General features: G+C 51.8%; 1 protein-coding gene and 1 pseudogene across 5 annotated transcripts; both read right to left on the bottom strand.

Annotated features, from left to right (window-relative positions):
- Positions 1–448: 448 nt before the first annotated feature.
- On the bottom strand, positions 449–10097 carry ZNF500 (zinc finger protein 500). Of its 4 annotated transcripts, none has more exons than XM_082643806.1 (7): positions 9917–10097; positions 8739–9236; positions 6967–7150; positions 6696–6763; positions 5588–5699; positions 3342–3455; positions 449–2323 (listed from the first exon to the last, which is right to left on the bottom strand). In XM_082643806.1, the coding sequence occupies exons 2-7, from the start codon at positions 9138–9140 to the stop codon at positions 1704–1706; spliced, it is 1500 nt and encodes a 499-aa protein (XP_082499932.1). In that variant the 5' UTR covers positions 9141–9236; positions 9917–10097; the 3' UTR covers positions 449–1703. The 4 variants fall into 4 exon arrangements, with proteins under 4 accessions (XP_082499932.1, XP_082499933.1, XP_082499934.1 ...); XM_082643807.1 differs by having other exon boundaries at positions 5588–5696; XM_082643808.1 differs by lacking the exon at positions 3342–3455.
- A 3441-nt stretch (positions 10098–13538) lies between these two features.
- On the bottom strand, positions 13539–14244 carry LOC309817032 (dynein light chain Tctex-type 1-like; annotated as a pseudogene). The gene has a single exon. The product of its transcript is annotated as a dynein light chain Tctex-type 1-like (transcript).
- Between the last annotated feature and the right edge of the window lie 4304 nt (positions 14245–18548).

Here is an 18548-nt window from a genome sequence, read left to right as displayed (position 1 = left end):
CTCAGCCGCTGGGCAGGCAGTCTGAACATGGCACACAGCCTCCACTGCAGCCACTAGCCCTCAAGAACAAAGGCTATTTTTAAAATTCCATTTCCCCCACTCTCTACCCCTTTTAATGGCAGTAAGTTCACTCAGAATGTTTCCCCAACAGTGACAGAAAATAAACTTAGTTCCAAGTTCAACTCTGTGAATTACTGTCTATCAAGGAAAGCCAGGCGGATGAGGCGGTGGGAGCTCGGACCTGGGTTGAAAGCTGGTCCTGCCACCTGGACAAGGTGCTCCAAGCTCTCGGGTCTCAGTTTCCATCTAGAGCAGGAGAATCATGAAGACCTGTTACAGAACTGTGAGAGAGAATGTCAGGGAACAGGCATTGGATGGGCCCAGCTTGCAGGTGGCAGAAGGCAGCCACCTCCAGCACCAGCCTGGATGTGAGAGGAGTGAGCCTGTGAGGGGCAGGCGGGTGGTGGGTGACACTGGCCTGGCTGGATAGTACGTGTCCCACAAAGTTAAAAACCATCCCTAAACTGGGCGGCCCCATTCTCCAGAGAATACACAGGACAGAGCACAGGGGCCAGAAGGACTGACGTCGTTTATTATGGGAACAGAGAAGAGCAGGTCACACAACCCAGAACCTGGGTTGTGTGGAAAGGTAAAAATATGTCTAGCAATTGGATGGAACATTCCAGAACCCAGTGGTTTCAGAGCTGCCCCACAACTTTACTAATGACTAAAGCAAACAAGGCCTCTTACTGCTCCCCTCAGCCACTATGAGACCATGGATGTGAACAGATCAGAGAGGCACATCCACCTCAGAAATTCAAAGTGGGGCAACCAAGGCCGGCCTGCGTCCTGGGACGACACGGCCACTTGGGCCAGAACAAAGGCAGCCCTGGCACTCTAACCTGGGGACTTCCTGATGGGCTGGGGGAGGCTGAAAGATGGGATCTCGGGGAAGCATTCCTGCACCAGCCATCCATCCTATAGAACAGCCATGGCTCTGCGAAGGTGACCCACAACCACTGTGATACTGGAAACCCCCCCCCAACAGGCTACATTTTGAAAGTGCAGCAAGGTTCGGGGGGAAGGCAGGAGACCAAGCCCAGGTAAGGCTGGGGTACGTAAACTGCAAGAGACCACAGCCATTGAGGCTTCCCCCAAAATGGGCCGAAAAGTGTCCCCCCAAATTCATATCCAGAATCTCAAAAGGTGACTTTACCTGGAAATAAGGTCTCTGCAGATGTAATCAGTTAAATCCAATGACTGCATCCTTACAAGAGGAGACAACACATGGAGACACACACAGAAGAGGCTGTGGGGAGGCAGAGGCCAAGTGATGTGGCCACAAGCCCAGGTGTGCCAAGGACAGCTGGCAGAACCAGGCGCCAGGAGCGCCCTGGGACAGATGCTCCATCAGAGCTGCAGGAAGGAGGCAGCCCTGCAGACACCTTGATTTTAGACTCTGGCCTCCTGAACTGTGAGAGAATTCCTGCTGCTGTAAGCGGCCCAGCTGTGGTCCTTTGTGTGGCTGCCCCAGACCCTAATACACCTGCAGGGCCCAGCTTCCTCCCTCAGCCTGGGCCCCCCAAATGTCCCACCACGTGTCCTCACGCTGGGGCCTACGGGAGCAAACGGAGTCTGAAGATGCCTGAAGACCAGAGTTTCTGGCTCCGGGACAGAAACGACTCTGGCAGCTTCCCAAATCGTCATGCTCGGGCCCCGGGGGCATCCTGGAGCCTCTGGGGTCTGTGAAGCGGCTGCTCCCCGCCGTGTGTGCGCTGGTGCTTGCGGAGGTCGGTACCCCGGCGGAAGCCCCTGCCACAGGCCGGGCAGGTGTGGGGCTTCTCGCCCGTGTGCGTCCTGCGGTGCGCACTGAAGTGCGAGCTGTTGTTGAAGCGCTTCCCGCACTCGGTGCAGGCGTACGGCCGCTCCCCGGTGTGTGTCCTGCGGTGGATGACCAGGCTGGAGCTCTGGCTGAAGCGCTTCCCGCACTGGGCGCAGGCGTAGGGCTTCTCGCCTGTGTGCACCCGCTGGTGCGTGCTGCAGTTGGAGCGGTCGCCGAAGCGCTTCCCGCATACCTGGCACTGGTAGGGTCGCTCCCCAGTGTGCGTGCGCTGGTGCTTGGTCAGGTGGGACGTCTTACTAAAGGCCTTGCCGCACTCGGGACACGTGTGCGGCTTCCGGACCCCAAGGGACTGCCCTCTGTCCGGAGGCCGCTGGGGTCTGGTCAGGCCGGGCCCCTGACCTGGGAGCGCTTGGCCCCACCGTGTTCTCACCGACGCGTCCGCCCTGGCATACTCTCCATCCTCAAACTGCCTCCCAAGCCCTGAGACAGAGAAAGCACAGTCGCTGAGGGCTCCACGGCGAGGGGGAGAGGGAGAAGGGGAGGCAGGGTGGGGCAGCCCTTGACCCAGAGAAGTGCCTTCAAATTCCCTTTCCACACCCTCCGCAGGATGCCTCATTCAGAGCCTGATTCTGGGAACTAGAACGATGGCCAGACTCACAAGGCCGTGAGGTGGTACTGTGACAGTCCCATTTACACATGAGGACACTGAGGCCCACTGACCTGACGGGGCAAGGACAGGCCCTCCCAGTGCCGGGAACTGTCCCTGCCGAGATGCTGTCCACCCCACCCCCCATGCAGCCCCCTCCTGCCTCCACACTGGCTTGTCCAGGAAGCCAAGCACGGGCTCAAGCTCACATCCACCTCATCTGTACAAGTGAGACAGGATGGAACCACCTCCCTGGCCTTTGGTAAGAGTTTTTACAAAGGAACTGATTCTGGCAGTTCCTCCAATGGTCACACAGAGTGACCACGTGACTGAGCAATTCCACCCCAGGTGTAGGCCGGAGAGAGTGAGGGCCGCTGGCTGGTGACACTCAGGGCGTCCTGAGGACCCCATGCCCAGCCCCTCGTGTCTCCCTCGGGACCAGCTTCCCTATGGTGCCTGCATGCAGTGCCATGTCCCAGCTCAAGGTGGTAGGACTCTCTTGCTGCTCAAGCCCCAAACCTTTCTTAAAGCCAACTATCTCCCCTTGCCTTTCCTTCAGGGCGGGTGAATCTGCCTTTGTAAATGAAGTTTCATGGCCACGCCCATGTCTACGTCTTTTCATACTGTCTGTGGCTGCTTTTGTGCCAGGACAGCAGAGCTGAGGCATCACCAGGGAGACCATGCGGCCCATAAAACCTGAACTATTTACTATCTGGCCCTTTTCAGAAAAAATCTGCCAACCCTTGCTCTAAGCCCTTGAGCCTGAACTCCACAAACACAGTCACCGAGGTCTAAGCCCAGGAGAGGGGAGAATCTCATCTGGGACATCCGTCTCCTCCCAGACCCCCTCACCTGAGCCAGCACTGCCAGAGACTTCCCTCAGCCCCGAGGCCACACAAGCTGGGTCCCGCAGGCCTTGCCCTGGCCCATCCTGGCCAGTCAGACAGGGCCCAGGAGCGTGGAGTCCTGCTCATGGGGAAAGAGAAGAGAGGATGTGAGTGTGGCCGGGACAGAATACAGGGCTGCAACAACCTCCTCCTCGTGAGGGCAAAGGGGCATCAGGAGAACCTGCGGGAAAAGCTCCACGCCTCAACAGAGGTGGGAGGCGCTCTACTTCTGTGCAGACTGCTTCCTCAGAGAGAGAGGAAGTGAGGAAAAACAGGGCCCAAGGCTCTCCCCGGCTCTGGGAGGGAAACCAGATGCCCCGAGGAGTCAGAATTTCATCACAACAGAGATGAAGTAGCCAAGAGTTACAACACACAGCAGGACAGAGCACAGAGCAGTGGGACAGCAACAGTGCACACGGCAAGCCAGTATTCGTGGCAATAGAAAGGTTTCATCTTCATTTGTTCTACAGACACTTAGTTTGGAATAAATGAAGATGTAAAAGAAAGTATGTGATCATTAATTTTCTGTGCCCACCTGGTCAGGCTACAGTATTGTTGTTTGGTTAAATACCAGTCAAATTTTTTTTTTTTAATTTATTTTTGGCTGCATTGGGTCTTCGTTGCTGTGAGCGGGCTTTCTCTAGTTGCGGAGAGTGGGGGCTGCTCTTCTTTGCGGTGCGTGGGCTTCTCATTGCGGTGGCTTCTTTTGTTGCAAAGCACGGGCTCTAGAGCGCAGGCTCAGTAGTTGTGGCACACGGGCTTAGTTGCTCCGCGGCATGTGGGATCTTCCCAGCCCAGGGCTCAAGCCTGTGTCCCCTGCATTGGCAGGCAGATTCTTAACCACTGCACCACCAGGGAAGCCCTCAATCAATTTTTTATCTTTATTTTTTGACCATGCTGCACGGCTTGTGGGATCTTAGTTTCCTGACCAGGGATCGAACCCATACCCTCAGCAGTGAAAGCACAGAGTCCTAACCATGGGGCCACCAGGAATTCCCTAAATACCAGTCTAGATGTTGCTGTGGAGGTTATTTTGTAGATGTAATTAACACCTACACTCAGGTGACTGTAAGGAGAGCAGATTACCCTCCACGCTGGGGGGGTGGGCCCCACCAAATCAGTTGAAGGCCTTAAGAGAAAACTTGAGGTTTCCTGAAGAAGGAATTCTGCCTCAAGACGGCAGCCTAGAAATCCTGCCTGGTTTTCAGCCAACTGGCTTGCTGTATGGATTTCAGACTTGCTAGCCTCCACAATCGTGAGAGCCAATTCCTTAAAATAAATCTCTCTCTACACACACATATCCTAATGGTTCTTTTCCTCTGGAGAACCCCAACTGATACAAAGCAGGATCTCAACTCCTTTAAAAAACATTTCAGGGAGTGAACACGTGTCAAAAGTGGCAGGATGGGCCTCCCTGGTGGCGCAGTGGTTGAGAGTCCGCCTGCCGATGCAGGGGATGCGGGTTCGTGCCCCGGCCTGGGAGGATCCCATATGCCGCGGAGCAGCTGGGCCCGTGAGCCATGGCCGCTGGGCCTGCGCATCCGGAGCCTGTGCCCCGCAACGGGAGAGGCCACAACAGTGAGAGGCCCGCATACCGCAAAAAGAAAAAAAAAAAAAAAAAAAAAGTGGCAGGATGAGCTGAGAAGGGCCAGTGTGGGGTGGTGAGGAGAGGCCGTAGACAGGCAGGGCCTTGCCAAGAGCAGCTCTGCCCATGGGCGCCAAGGACAGCACAAAGGCTGAACTGACACTGGACAACCGTGTGGGTAAAGGGGCGAAACAAGGAACTCAGGACAGCTCTGGGCATCTGCCTGGGACGTGGGCAAGCAGCCACACTGCCCCCGCTGCAGATGGGCCACTGATAGGACACTAGCAACCTTGGCAGGGCAGGGCTGCCCAGCACTAGGACTCACCAGGGAATGCCCCCGACTCACTAAAGCAACCCCTGGGCACAATGCCCACAAGTCCCTATTTTTAATATGCTGCCCGGTGATTCCTCTGGCCACTAAAGTTTGAGACCTGCTGGAGCAGCTCCTGTAGGCAGGGGGAGCCAGGGAAGGTGCTGAGCAGGGAGATGGCCTGGGCCTCGGGTCCTGGAGGCCAGCACATACCACAGCCAGCCTGAGGGAAGCAGCCACCCTCCCTGACACTCACCCATGTCAGAGACACAACCCAGTATCTGACAGACAACGGCCAGGGTCTCCCTGCACATACCCTCATCCTCCTGCAGCATGTCACAGCTGTGGTCCTGCTGAGCCAGGTCCAAGCACCCCCACTCCTCCTGGGACAGGTACACGGCCACGTCCTCCAACGTCACCGGCACCTGCTGGAACACAGCTCACTCAGAGCCTGGTGGGCTCACCCGTCCCCTCCACTTGTGTGATGATGGCAGGTCCTGCTTACCTCCCCCTACTTCCTCCCCTCCCCAACCTTTCCCCTTCCATATGTTGTTATCCACCCCTTCCTGCCAAGCTTGGCTCAGACACAGCTGGATCCTGCTCTTTGGGAGGACACGGTCACCACCAAGCTCTGCCCCAACTGCTGCAGGGCCAGAGACTGTGTGGACAGATGTGCTGTGTGGAACAGCTGTATCTGCTGAGATCTCAGCCACTGGGGCCCATGCTCCTTGAGGACACAAGTTAGCATGCCCTGTCTCAGCTAAAGCCAGCCCCAGGACCCAAATGGGGTGACCTGGGGACTTCAGGATGCCTCTAGGCCAGTGGTTCCCAAATCTAACACCAGACTGACCTGGGAGCACGATTAACAGCCAAGAAAACAATATGCAGAAGAGGCAAATCCACAGAGACAGAAAGACTGGTGACCGCCAGGGGGCTGAGGGAGGGGGAGGGGGGAGTGACTGCTAATGGGTGTGGGGTATTTTGGGGAGGTGATGAAAATGTTCTAAAATTGATTTGATTACGGTGATGACTGCACAACTCTGTAAATATATTAAACACTGTATACTTTAAATGGGAGAATTGTATGGTAAGTGCATTACATCTCAATAAAGCTGCAATTGAAACAAACAAGCAAAGGAGACTCTGCTTCCAGGCCAGGGCTGGGGGAAAAAATCTATTTTTACCCAGATGCCAGAAGATTTTAACATACAGCTGGGTTTGAAGTGACTGCCCTAACTCACCATTGAGACTCCAGGATCCTCCAGGACACACCTAATACTCAGGTGGCATCTGAGAACAGGTAGGACTTCCCAGGAGGTGAAGACCCGCCTTGGAAACCCACAGACCTGACCACGCAAGAAAAGTGTCCCCATAACAAGGGCACGGGTCACATGGGGATGCTGCAGATCAGGAATGCCACTCACCTGGGACCAGGCTGAAAGGAAGGATGTGGCCAGTGCTGCCGTCTCCTGACACTGGGAGGCCACTGGGCCTGGGGAAAGAGCACAGAGTCACCCACCCATGCACATGGCAACGAAGGCTGGACAGGTCCAGCTGCTCCCCATCAACACTCACCCGGCCGGGAGCCTGCCCACCCCACAGGCAAACAGGCCTGACCCCCTGCCACACTCCTTTCCTTTCCCTTCCCTTCCCCAGTGCAGGGCGTCTCTTTCCTCAAGAGGGGCAGCTACTCACCTGTCTTTGGCCAGAGCTGGGGGCCTCTTTTTGGTCTGTGGCTCAGCTGGGCGGGGGGCTGCTGGCTGGAGTGCTGAGCCCCTTCCTCCAGAGACAGCTCTGCTGGCTGAGCCTCCACCTGGCATTTCAAGAACCACTCCCCTGTCCCGTGGGCCAGTGCATCATCAGGGACTACCTCCGGATCCTGCATACAGATGGAGATCTGCCCACTAGCTCCCAGAAGGTCAGGAGGAAACCCACAGGGTTCCCCATCCCTCCTGTCTCGGGCACCCTGGCCACCCTGTTCCCAGGCTCCGTCTTACCACCAGGCCACCTCGTCGTGTCTGATGGCCTCTGCGACCCTCCAAGCACCTCCCTCCAGCCAGACCCCAGGGAAAAGGCATGTGACCCAGGAAGAGGTCAGGCTCCCAACCTGGGGAAAGGGAGGCCTGCTCCACTCCTGAGACTCTGCAGTCTGTCCCCATCACACTGTGTTGCTGTCATCGTCACACTCTCACCCTTCCTTCCTTAGTGCTCCTGAGAAACCTGGGCCAGAAGGGCCCCAAATCAGGTCTCATTTCGGAAGCCTGAGTTACTGCACTTGCTACATTTTTTGAAATCATCTACAGACCCTCTGGAATCATCCTAATTCCAGTGAAGGTGAATCAGATAAACTTAGTCTCAGAGTTTACTGACGTCTGTAAGAGTACTAGGGACAAGATACATCCCCGGGGAACTGCAACCAGCACCAGGGACCCTGTCTCAGGCTCAAAATTCCACACCTCTGAGAGGAAACGGTCCCCGGAAGATACAGGGTGCCCAGTGACAGAGAAAAGCCATGACGGGAACCCCAAACGCCAAGGCTGGCAGGGTTGAGAAGGGCTCCTGGGTTCTTGTTGGCCACCACGAAGGCAGGATGTGCTTAATGCACTCAACTCACCTTATGGTCAAGTTTTTTGGGGTTTTTTTTGGGGGGGTGGTTGGGGGGTCTATCCTGCCAGATGCAAAAGAACAGCACAGTGTGGCCAATGACACTGCCACAGGGAGAAAGGTGACCTGCAGAATTTGCCAAATATCTAATCAGGAGAAATTAATCTGACCCAAGCAGGAGAAATCTGTAAGAGACTTCCCACTCCCACTCCCCAGATTTGGTTAGAAGGAATTGAGTTTGCTCTAGAGTGGCACTCTCTGTAGAATGACGGAAGTGTCCCATATCTGCACTGTCCTTGTCCAGGGAGTAGCCACTGGCCATGTGTGATGACTGAGCCTTTGGAATGTGGTCAGTGTGACTTAAGAACTACATTTTAAATTTTATTTAATTAAAACAAACACACATGGTTAGTAGCTACTGTATTGAATGGCGTAGCCCCAGAGAGATTGAGGAACACCTGGGGGCTCTAACCAGGGCACCCACCAGCACCTGGTCTTTCTTCCCAGTGCTCCTCCTTCTTTGGGGATCTCTTCAACTCCCAAGGCCCTGCCTTAGGAGGTCTCCAGCCTCTCTCCCATTAAAACCTGTGTCTGGCCTACGTTGGGATGGTGTTAACAAACCAATCCACATAGCTTAGAAAGGGCCGGCGGGGCTATAGTGGTTAATCAAGGGGTGGACACACGTTGGCCAACGTTGAGAAACACTCTGCAGTTGCCTTCTTCAATTCAGTGTCTGGCCAGCCCCAGGTACTCCCAATGACCAAGGCTGGCCACGGCTCCAGAGCCCAAGGAATCTAAAAACATAGACCTCAGCAGCAGGGCCCCGTTTTCTCACCTCAGGGCTAAAATGCCCCCCACCTCACCCGCTGCCTTTGTTTCCTGGGCTCCCGCTGCAGCCCTTCCACGAGGACCACGGCCTCCTCACCGCTCTCTGGCTGCTGCTCCCGCACCCGGGCCTGGATCTCCCCTGGAAGCACCGTCAGGAACTGCTCCAGCACCAGCAGCTCCAGGATCTGCTCCTTGGTGCGCAGCTCAGGCCGCAGCCAGCGGCAGCAGAGCTCCCAGAGGCGGCTCAGGGCCTCCCGAGGTCCGGCCACCTCCTGGTAGCAGAAAAGCCGGAAGAGCTGGCGGAAGGTCTCAGGGCTAGGGTCTTCAATCTCCAGGGAGGGCTCCTCTTCCCAGCAGCAGTCCTCTTCCACCTTCACGATCAGGATCTCGTCCTGCTCCAGGGGTGGCGAGTGATGGAAGCCGGGAGAGGTCGCCATTGCTCCCGGTGAGCCTTGTTCCTTCTCTGGCCTGGAGCTCACACCTGTCTCTCCCTATACCTCTGGCCAGACACTGGGGAATATGTTTTCAGGGCTCTGTGGAGAGACAATAAAGTCATGTAGGGTGCAGCACTGGGGCTGGATAAGCGTCTGCAACCCATAAGCCCCTGCCCTGGCCCCAAGGCCAACTTGCCCTCACTGGCAGAAAGAAACGGTTAAAGTAAATCAAACTGTCTTTGCTACTAACCCTCTAATTCCCAGGAGAGGTACTTAATCTCTGGGCCTCAGTTCCTCATGGGAAAGAGATGGTGAAAGAAGAGATGGCGACACCACCTACACACAGGTTGCTGAGAGGACTAAACGGGACGTTTGAAAATAATTTTAGCACAGTGCCTGGAACGCGGTCAGAGTTCTAGAAACGCTGGGTTTTCAATATTACAATTGGCCATTTTTGGATGAGGTCCGTTTGGAAATACGATGAGAATCAGAGCCCCCTCTGCCCAGGAGGACGCAGATTCTGTCCCAATCTGACCCCCGATTTCGGGCTTCGGGAGCCTGAAGCCCATCCGCGGGCCGCACCGAATGGACGGTCACCAAGGCCTCTCCAACTCCAGGGTCTTGTGAGGGTCAGGATTCCCCGGCTGGGCTACTTTCCCGTCTCGTCCCCTCATCTGGAGGGAGAGCGGTGACCGAGGTCGGGCACAAACTAGGCTGCGGCGGGCGAGGGCCGCGGACAGAAGCTCGAGCTGGGACCCTGCGCCCGCGCCCACACTCACCGGCAGCGCTGAGATCCGTGGGGGGGGCTCGGGGCAGGCCCGGAGCGGCGGGTTGGAACGGGAGCGCGACAGCGGGCGTGGAGGACTCGGCGGGCCAGAAGCGAGGACCAAAACCCTTAGCTCGCAGACCCGGGACAGTCGGCGACGACCACTGGCTGAGCCGGCGTCGAGCTGGAAAACGAGGCGGCGTGCGTGCCACGGGAAGCATTGTGGGTAATGTAGTCCTCGCACCTTTGGCCGGCTGTGGAGAGTGAGAATGGGTCTGGGTAGGCGGGAGCCACTGTGGGTAACTACTCACATTGTGGGTCCTCGTACTACTGGTTGAACCGACTGTCAGGCATAGAAACGAGATACGTAGCGAGTCCGCGAGATGCACTGTGGGTAACGTAGTCATCCCCTGGCTGAGCCGCGGCCTCGGGTAGATGGGTCCCGGGAGGCGTTGCAGGAGAAGGGCGTTCCTGCAACTTCAGTGCGCATGCGCGAGGCTCCGCAGTTTCTGGGCCATTCTCTGTGCTTCTCTTCCATACACCCTCCCAGGCCTGAGGAACTCCACGGTGGAGGGGACCCTAGAAATTTACTTTTTTACACACATAGTACTATGTATATGCCAGGCTCTGTTCTAAGCGATTTGCAATTATTAAATCAGTTCATCTTTGAAACAAAGGGGGTACTGTTATCTCTATTTTATAGGTGAGGAAACCGAGGTGCAGAGAGGTTCAATGACCTGCCCAAGGTCACAAACACCCAGTAAGTGCAGAACTGGGGCGAGGTTGGAACCCAGGTGTCTGTCTTGGTCCAACTCCTTAATTTTAGAGACTGGAAAATGAAGACTCACAAAGTTCTTGCTGGGTGCATCTTTGTTATCAATTGCTTATTTCTTCATTTGTTAATTTGATCAACAAATATGTATTTATTGGGCTCTGCTTTGTGCCAAGCAGGCACGATGAGCAGGAGGTGAACTGCACAGTCAGTCCTTGGTGTCCCTGTAGAGCCTGGGGGAGGGAGGTGTAGGCAGGTAGGTCTGAGCAGGAAGAGGGTCATGGTGACAGCTGTGTGCCTAGCAGTGAACTCCATAAACATCATCACTGACTAACAACCAGACAACCCTTGAGTTTTTCAGCTTTGGCATCCTCATGCCTAGTGCCTCAATCAACCCTCCCACCAGCTTCTTTCTTTCCTTCCATTTCTACTCTCCATTCTCTCTCGCGTTCCACTTTCCCCCCTATATCCAATATCCAGTTTTTCTTGTGAGCACACAGGCAGAACAAGAAACTGGGCTGCCCACCACTGATTTCTGGAGACACCCACACACACACCCCCGGTGGAAGGCAGGACCTTTTTAAGGGAAGACGCCAGATTTCAGGACAGCCTTGTGGTGGGGCTTGAGGAAAGGCAGGACCACATATGCCTCATTTTCACCTTATAATCTTGGGCTGCTGTGCAATGCTGTGAAATCTCTCCTTGGAACCTGTGTTTTGGGTCCGTTATTAAATTTTAGACAGACAAGAGGATACATCAATTAACGGGTCAGGAGAGCTGGGATCTTAGAGGGAACCAAGGTGCGGAGCCATTCAGAGCACTGGCAATCAAGCCAAACACAAGAAGCCTGCCATTCCATCTGCCTCAGGAGGAGGGCGTGGAAAGGGGTAATTTGAAGAAGTCACAGATGGGTATGTAGTGGGGGAGGAAGAAGAGAGAGATAGACAAAAGTGGAAGAGGGAAAAGGAGGAAAACAGAAGCGACACTTTTGGCGCCATCTGGAGGGGCAGACAGGTGTGGGGACAGCAGCATTTTCCAAGCTGCCGCACAACTTCCTGTTTCTAACTGCCTCCTGGTTAGCGGTGGGGCCCTGGCCTTGCATCTCTCATCATCTCCTCGGGGCCAGATATACACAAGTTAGCAAGTCCATGAAGTGACCAAGGCCTGACTAACGTAGTCCTGGCCCTCTCCTCTCTGGGCAGTTTTCAGTGAGTGGAGCCAACAGAGATTTAAAGGTTAAACTTCTACTTTGCCCAGGATTTCTTTCTTAATTCTATCTTGAGGGGGAAACAGACATTCAGTCCATAACCAGCATACACCAGGATGAATTTGGGCCTACCCTGACATATACCCAAACCAGTGCTTCAGATCCACCACTTACTAACTGGGTAAGCCTTACCTTTGCCTCGTCTTTAAAATGGGGAGTCGTAGCTCCAACTTCTGAGAGCTGACAGACAGGCTTCGATGACATTATGTTTGTAAAGGACCTATGATGATGTCTAGCACGTAACAGATGCTCCATAAACATCAGCTCATGACCTGTAACCACACTGGGATGAAGTCTGCAGGCCTCAAGATTTGTGGATCTTGGATGCCTGGGCCCGTGGAGTTCCTGTAAGAGGTCCACAACTCATTCAGGTGCCAAGCATTGTTTACAGTATGAATTAAAAGTATTTACAGTTATATATATATATATAATCACATGCCACTGTTTATTCTTATAAATGTAGCTTGTTTTAATAGAATTTATGGAGTTTACAAAACAGTTTGAGTTAAAATGGCAGTCTTACACTCACGGAAGTTGGCAAACAACTGAGAGGCACACTGAAAACAGAGGGGAAGATCATCTCCAGGCTGATGGTACATAATCCATAATCACGTAATGGGTGTTGGTTCAGCTCACAGTTACTCTTATGACTTAATTATGGCTGGGAAGAGATGGTCTACCATCAAGCACTTTACAAGTGTGAGTCATCGTTGGTAGCAATTTCCAAAGGTCCAAATGACTGAGAACCAACAATTCAGTACAAGTCAAACAGTTTAGCTAATTCGACTAAATTATCTAGAAGAGTCATCAGAGAGCTTCGGTTTTCAAAACCTGATATGTAATGATAATGTAATGCAAATTAAGGGAAGCAGATGGGCAATATCACAAGTGTTTTTTACACTTTTTCTAAGGCGTTTTCGAGCTAACAATAAAAGCTAATGTTTTTTAAGTACTTCTAGGTCCATGGTGCTTGTGTTTTTACTGCTACTTAAATCCTCCCAATGACTATTGTGTAGATATCATTATGATGCACATTTGATGCAGATGAGTAAACTGAGGCTCAGAGAGGGGCAGAGCCCTGCCCAAGGCCACACAGTTAGGAAAGTGGAAAAGCCAAGACAGACTTGGGCAAGTACGCCCCAGAGCCTGCTGCTCAGACCACTCCCCTAAAGGCAAACTTGAATGTCAGCCAGGTAATCAGAGCTCTGTCTTGGAGTAAATATCCAAACTATCTCAGAAGACTCTGGTCCTGTCCCAAGATTCTCCTTTGAGGTGGCCAACCAGGGCCCCACTGGTTTTCTCGGCACACTAGGCAGATCTGCTTGGCATATAGTAGATGCTCAGTAAATATTTGCTGAACGACTGAATAAATAATGGGGTGTAATTTGTTCTTCAGACACTGAACTCTGTTGCCCAAACTTATCACAAACTTGATTCTGACAATAATATAAATGGGGGTTAATAGTACCTATTTCCCAGAGGATACTTACTACAATTAAATGACACAGCACATTAAAATACTTTGCTCTAGGGTGAAACATAAGAGCACTCAGTAAACAGTAGTCGTTTTGTTATTCTTTTCTTTTTTTTTATGGAAAATTAGTGTATTTGAATCATTTCAGAGAGTAGAGAAAGTTTCACACTAGCAGATTTCGGCTTTTAGCACCTTTGAAAAGAAACATTCAAAGTTAAGACAAGTGGCAGGACAGACTCCTGACTACCTTCAGTGATGATTCCTCTGACTTAGGGTGTGCAGGTCACAGAACAGTGTGGTTATTTGGGTTTTTTCTCTACATTTTGAGAGTGCCACAAGAACACACTTAAAGAGAGTGAGACAGGTGATCACTGACTAGATGGCTGGTGGTTAGAAGATGGAAGAGAAATGTTGGGACAAAAGGAGAAAGATCACAGGCTGGACGAGGCGGTCAAACGGACAGCCCGAAGGAGCTGACAATGCAGTACATGGTCTTGTTCTCCCATCGCACAGTGCAGCTCCCATCAGTAGAGCTGTCCCAGAAGTAGGAACTTGCCGTGTGCAATTCCACTCTTCTTCTGCATGATTACACAGGTCACAATGTATTTAAATGGTTTCCCCAGCTTGGTGAGTTGGCTTAAACTTTGCTCCACTACGTTTGTGGTCCACTGATTCACTTTGCTGTGCTGATAGGCGTTGCCACCGATGGCACTTTCTATGAAGTGAGCAACATTTCCTTTTACAATGTTGCTCACTTTATCTACAACAAAAGCAGTCTCCTCGGTAGCCTGGAAGTCTTCCATCTTTCCTTCAGCGCCTCGCCTCCGCCTCCCTCTGCTATTATTTTCATCAACAGAAAGGATGAAGGATAAGAGGGCTTGCTGTGCAATGCTGTGAAATCTCTCCTTGGAGTCTGGCTGTGTTTTGGTTCCATTATTAAATTTTAGACAAGAGGATCCATCAATTAACAGGGAGGCAGGAGACAGCCATTGTTTGTACCTCGAACCACCCAGCATTTGAAACTTGATCTGTCTTTTCCCTGCAGCCAGCAAGTTAAATGAGAAGTAGATGGGTAGGACTTCCCTGGTGGCACAGTGGTTAAGAATCCGCCTGCCTATGCAGGGGACACAGGTTCAATTCCCTGGTCCTGGAAGATCCCACATGCCTCAAAGCAACTAAGCCCGTGAGCCACAGCTACTGAGCCCATGTGCTGCAACTACTGAAGCCCATGCACCTACAGCCCATGCTCCACAACAAGAGAAGCCACCACAATGAGAAGCCTGCGCACCGCAATGAAGAGTAGACCCTGCTTGCCACAACTAGAGAAAGCCCACGTGCAGCAACGAAGACCCAACACGGCCAAAAAATAAATAAATAAATCTTTAAAAAAAAAAAAAAAGGGACTTCCCTGGTGGCGCAGTGGTTAAGAATCCGCCTGCCAATGCAGGGGACATGGGTTCGAGCCCTGATCCAGGAAGATCCCACATGCCGCAGAGCAACTAAGCCCGTGCGCCACAACTACAGAGCCTGCGCTCTAGAGCCCACGAGCCACAACTACTGAGCCCGTGTGCCACAACTACTGAAGCCTGCACACTTAGAGCCCATGCTCTGCAACAAGAGAAGCCCCCTCTCACTGCAGCAACGAAGACCCAATGCAGCCTAAATAAATAAATAAATTAAAAAAAATAAAATAAAAAATAAAAAAAAAAAAAAGGAAGCAGATGGGTAAGAACTGGCGTGCAAAACATGATGATTCCTTTGAGGGAGTGCTGCCTGTAGGATGAAGGCATCACGGAGAAAGGCTGGAGTGTGGAGGAAGAAGGGGAATCAAGGCCCACCAGGCATGCTCAGAAATCCTTACCCGTGAGGATGACGTATGCTAAACTCCCCTGCTCGCGGTCGGCCCAGATGTGGCTCAGAATAGGGTGAAGATTCACACCCTTCTCTTGGAAAAAACACAGTGTCATAGTCTGCTCAGGCTGCCGTAACAGAATATCACAAACTGGGCACTTAACCAACAGACATTTATTTCTCACGCTTCTGGAGGCAGGAAGTCCAAGATCAAGGTGCCAGCAGATTTGGTTCCTGGTGAAGACTGTCTTCCTGGCTCATAGATGGTGTCTTCTCTGTCCTCACTTGGTGGAAAGGGACAGTGATGCCTTTCTTCCTTTAATCTTAGTTAACTCCTATAGACCCTGTCTCCAGATATAGTCACGTTGGGGGTTAGGGCTTCAACATGAGTTCTGGAGGGACACAGTTCAGTCCATAGCACACAGCCAGACCCACAACCACCACCAGTCCCTGGAATGGCAAAAGCTTCCCCTCAGACCACCACCCACACCTGCTCAAACACCCACAAGGGCCGGGGGGCGGGGAAGGCAAGACTGGGCTTTCGACACAGACATGCATTTGTGCACCAAACATTCTGGAATATTCTTGCTTTCCACAAAGACATGGGCTCTCTCCCGTTTTTCTTAAAACACGTGTCCCTCTTGGTCTTTCTTCTCTATTACCGTGTGTGAGAGTGATGTGAATGTGGGGAATTTCTCCCTACAAGAGACACAACAGTGCCGTTGTGACAGGTGGAGCAGGTGCAAGGCCTCAGTGTCAAGGCCATGGGAAGCAGTGGGGGATGCAGACCCCACACTGCCTGCCAATCTGATCACTCCCCAGAAGCCAGATATCTGGATGTTTAGGTGAAAATTCCCAGTTTTGAATGTAGACTCAAAGTGGGTTTAAATCTCGTGTGACATAAACCAAACCCACCAACACGTTTCTGGGCTGTGTCTGGCACAAACAAGGATGTACAGGCAGATCTCGTTTTATCGCACTTCACTTTATTGAGCTTTGCAGATATTGCATTTTTTACACATTGAAGGTTTGTGGCCACCCTGCATTGTCAGATGATGGTTAGCATATTTTAGCAATAAAGTATTTTTTAAATTAAGGTATGTACATTTTTTTAGACATAATGCTATTGCACACTCAATAGACTACAGTATAATGTAAATCTAACTTTTATATGCACTGGGAAACCAAAAATTCACGTGACTCACTTTATTGTGATATTCTCTTTTTTGCAGTGGTCTGGGACCAAACTGGCAATATCTCCAAGGTATGCCTGTATACATAGACAAAAAATGATGCAGGTGGTAATAGTGCCATGAAGAAAAACACACCAGTGGAGGGGAAAGAGCAATACAGTTGCTCTTTTGGGTAGAAAATATCTAGACGAAGGACCATTCATTCACCTGGGCTCCATCTCAGGAAGGGAAGCCAGCATATCCTTGGCTTCAACACTTTCTCCAAAGGCTTTCTTAAAAGGGGAGGAGGCCAGAGCTAAGAAAAGAGAAATAGAAGTAAAATGTCCAACTTCCTCCAAGAAATCTGCTGTGGGCTGAAGCCAACCACACAGAGGAGAGCCAGCCTGTGAGAGACAGAGACAGACACACAGAGAGAGGCACAGCTGAGGAATGGGCTTCTTTCACCACTTTTAAAGAAAAAAATTATTCATGGCACTTGTTAGGGACCACTGAGGTTACTGAGTCCAAGCTTGTACTGCTTGTTGAACAACAGGCCAATAAATCAAGAGATGAGTTGTTGGGGCAAGGAACAGCGACTTTATTCAGAAAGCTGGCAGACTGAGAAGATGGTGGACTCGTGTCCCAAAGAACCATCTTGCCTGAGTTAGAATTCAGACTTCTTTTATACTAAAAGGAGAGGGAGTAAAGTCAAAATTTCCTGGTTTGGGCTAGCCTCCAGAGGGGATGTGTTAATTTCTTTCAGTCATTCACAGGTGGGTCTGATGAGGAATGTTTCCTGTGAGCTAAACAAAGGTATTTTTTAGCTTAATGCTCATTACCTGGGAGGCAGGGTTCCTAGAGATGGGCCATTATGGATAATTTAAGCTTATAGGTGTCATCCCTTTAGTTATTAACCTGTAATAGAATACAAAGGTTCTTGCCTGTTACACTGCAGTGGGATTTTGCAGTGGAGAGAGATCAGGTTCATCTCTGAATACAATAAGGAAAGGTGGGAACTTATAGCCAAGGTGCAGGGCTCGGGGGAGGCATTGGAAAATTAACAAAAGGAAGCATCAGGGTAAGAGGGGTTTCTTGCTGAAGGAAGGCCAGGGTGATCAGACATCAATCACCTGGGGAATGTGAGAGGATAAGGAACCCAACTAGGGTGGGGGCAGGTGGTTCTGGCTAAACTGGCTACAAATGAACAATGCAGAGATGAACATGGAAGCCCAAAAGTCAGGGCCTAGTTGAGAAGAGAGTTCAAAGGAGCCTGAATAGAGTCTGGTCGAGAAAAGAATCTTTGCCACCACTTCCAGGGTAACCCGGCTCCCTATCCCTGACAGAGAAGAGTGCTCTGGAGAAGCAGGAAGTGCCCTTTGGGGGTTCCAAAGGCAGAAATTGTCCACAATAAGACTGCAAAAGAGAGGCCAAGTGCCTTTGCCTACCCTCTGCCTGGGAGATAAAGGACTCCCATGTCAAGGCCTAGTCCTCCCTCCTCAAAACCCCAACAACTTCTAACCCCAATTCCTTGTCCTGCCTTCTTCTTCCTTTTACAATAATGGCCACCAATTTCTGATCACCAGGCAATAGCATTCACACTCCGTTTGTTCTTAATTTAGTAACGCCAGAGGTACTGTATCTCTACAGGTTAAAAAAAAACAACCCTGAATCTCTGAGAGTTTTAGGTATTGAACCCACGGGGGATCATATGGCTAGGAAGTGACAGCAATGGGGTCGGAACACAATTTTTTTTTTTTTTTTTTTTTTTTTTGCGGTACGCGGGCCTCTTACTGTTGTGGCCTCTCCCGTTGTGGAGCACAGGCTCCGGACGCGCAGGCTCAGCGGCCATGGCTCACGGGCCCAGCCCCTCTGCAGCATGTGGGATCTTCCCAGACCAGGGATCAAACCCGTGTCCCCTGCAATGGCAGGCGGATTCTTAACCACTGCGCCACCAGGGAAGTCCCTGGAACACAAATTCTTGATTCCAGAACTACAGCTCCTAAGTCCTGGGTTAATCCACTTTAGCCAGTAATAATATCGCAGACATCCTAAGGCCTGACCCAGTCGGCTACACTTGACTCTCTCCCTGTCCTTTTGGTTAAACTCGCT

The sequence above is a fragment of the Mesoplodon mirus genome (genome assembly GCF_964341445.2).
Source record: "Mesoplodon mirus genome assembly, chromosome: 15".
Lineage (NCBI taxonomy): Eukaryota > Metazoa > Chordata > Mammalia > Artiodactyla > Ziphiidae > Mesoplodon > Mesoplodon mirus.
Note: the sequence above shows the minus strand (reverse complement) of the source record. Positions and strands in the feature narration are given on the sequence as shown.